Raw genomic sequence first — 1578 nt, 5'->3', positions numbered from 1 at the left:
TCTTTCATTCTTTTCTCCTTCCCTATCTTACGTATTTTTATTTCAGGTGACCATGTTGTCAATACTGAGGCAGATAGTACTTCCCTTATAGATTTACCTCCTGTAGTACCAGTGGCTTCACCGAGATTCTCTTTGCCTCCACGGGAGTGGCACGCGAAATTGCTTTTCTAGTAGAATCAACTGATCTACCAACTCCTCCCACCATTGATTCAAGCACCGAAGTTAGAGCTCCATCTTTCGTTGAGATGGTGGAACCTGATTCCCTTCTTACTAGAGAGATGCAAACTCCCACTGTTCCGGTACCAGAAAAAGGTATATCCTTTTTCTTCATTCACACTTTTCATATTATCTGCACTTACAGTTTTGCTATTACTTTATATCTCTTATTTCTTAATAGGGAACTTACCTCAAAGTGGCATGACAAGTTCTGGTTCTATTGGGACTTCATCAAATGTGTTATCTCTTGAGAAGATTTTTGCGTATAAACTGGCATTGATCAAGAATTCCATATTAGTTATTGTCGAGATGTTTAAAGATCCTGATCAATGGTCAGATCTGGCTGTTGCTTTAGATGTTCTGGATAGTGCAGCACGGATGGCTAAAGTAAACATTTCTTTTGTACACGATGCTCTCCTAAGATTCCATAATTCAATAATTGTTCTGTCATCAGCTGAAACTGCGATTGTCCCACCCGAAATTTTAGAGTATAGGAAGCAACTTGCATACTCTAGGGAGAAGGTTTCTCAGATTGCTCCCATCACTTCTTGTCACGATCAAGAACAGCTATCTTTGTGGGAGCAACTGAAGACTTTTACTGATAACAAGACAACTATCTAAAATCGTATTACCCTTTTGAAGTAAGAAATCGCTCAGCTGGAGAAGCAAGATCTAGAGAAAGATCTGAACATTAAAAGAGTATGGAAAAAGATGCAATGTAGTCTTCATTCCGTGGATGCTGAAAGATCTGAATTAGCTAAGAATGAAGAATTAATTGCCTCCTTAGAAGAAAAGCTAGCTGGTATCCCAGATCCTACCAAAATTATTTCAAATGCCAGACTGGAACATGCGGCTGGTCAAGTTAATCTTCAAGAAAATTTGCAACAATACTTAGCAACATTAGGCATAACAGGAGAACTATGAGATATAAAACTTTAACATTTTCTCTTTTTATTACTACAAATACTCTTGGAATTGCAAGTTATACAAATATTTCATGATATTCTTGATAATGGTTCTCTTGTCTTGTTTATGCGATGTTCTGATCTATGTGTTATACCTCTTCTTTTCTCTATCTCTTTTTTTAAAAAAGTATTCTCTTATGAGTTGTTAGTAAGGGATTTGCTATATGATTCCTATCTTAATTGGCGGTACTAAGTTTAGTTTAGTTAGATAATCACACAGTTTATCCTCTTGAGTAGTGGAGCCACACAGTTTTTTAGACTCTTGAGTAGTGGAGTCGGGTCTCACTTGATAGTCTCTGTAACTCTTATAAGTCCACTGGACTCTTCACAGCCTGGTGAGTTCACAAACCGTGATCCATCAGAGGGGCCTAGTGAAGCTACCGAGGCCATAAACTCG

At 38.0% G+C, this 1578-nt stretch overlaps 1 protein-coding gene across 1 annotated transcript; it reads left to right on the top strand.

The window, feature by feature from the left end:
* The first annotated feature begins 209 nt into the window (after positions 1-209).
* On the top strand, positions 210-1125 carry LOC131249981 (uncharacterized). The gene is made up of 2 exons (XM_058250689.1): positions 210-312; positions 398-1125. The coding sequence occupies exons 1-2, from the start codon at positions 246-248 to the stop codon at positions 835-837; spliced, it is 507 nt and encodes a 168-aa protein (XP_058106672.1). The 5' UTR covers positions 210-245; the 3' UTR covers positions 838-1125.
* Positions 1126-1578: the final 453 nt, after the last annotated feature.

This window comes from Magnolia sinica, chromosome 6, assembly GCF_029962835.1.
Source record: "Magnolia sinica isolate HGM2019 chromosome 6, MsV1, whole genome shotgun sequence".
Classification (NCBI taxonomy): domain Eukaryota; kingdom Viridiplantae; phylum Streptophyta; class Magnoliopsida; order Magnoliales; family Magnoliaceae; genus Magnolia; species Magnolia sinica.
The sequence above is the reverse complement of the archived record's forward strand: the minus strand, read 5'-3'. Positions and strand labels throughout refer to the sequence as shown.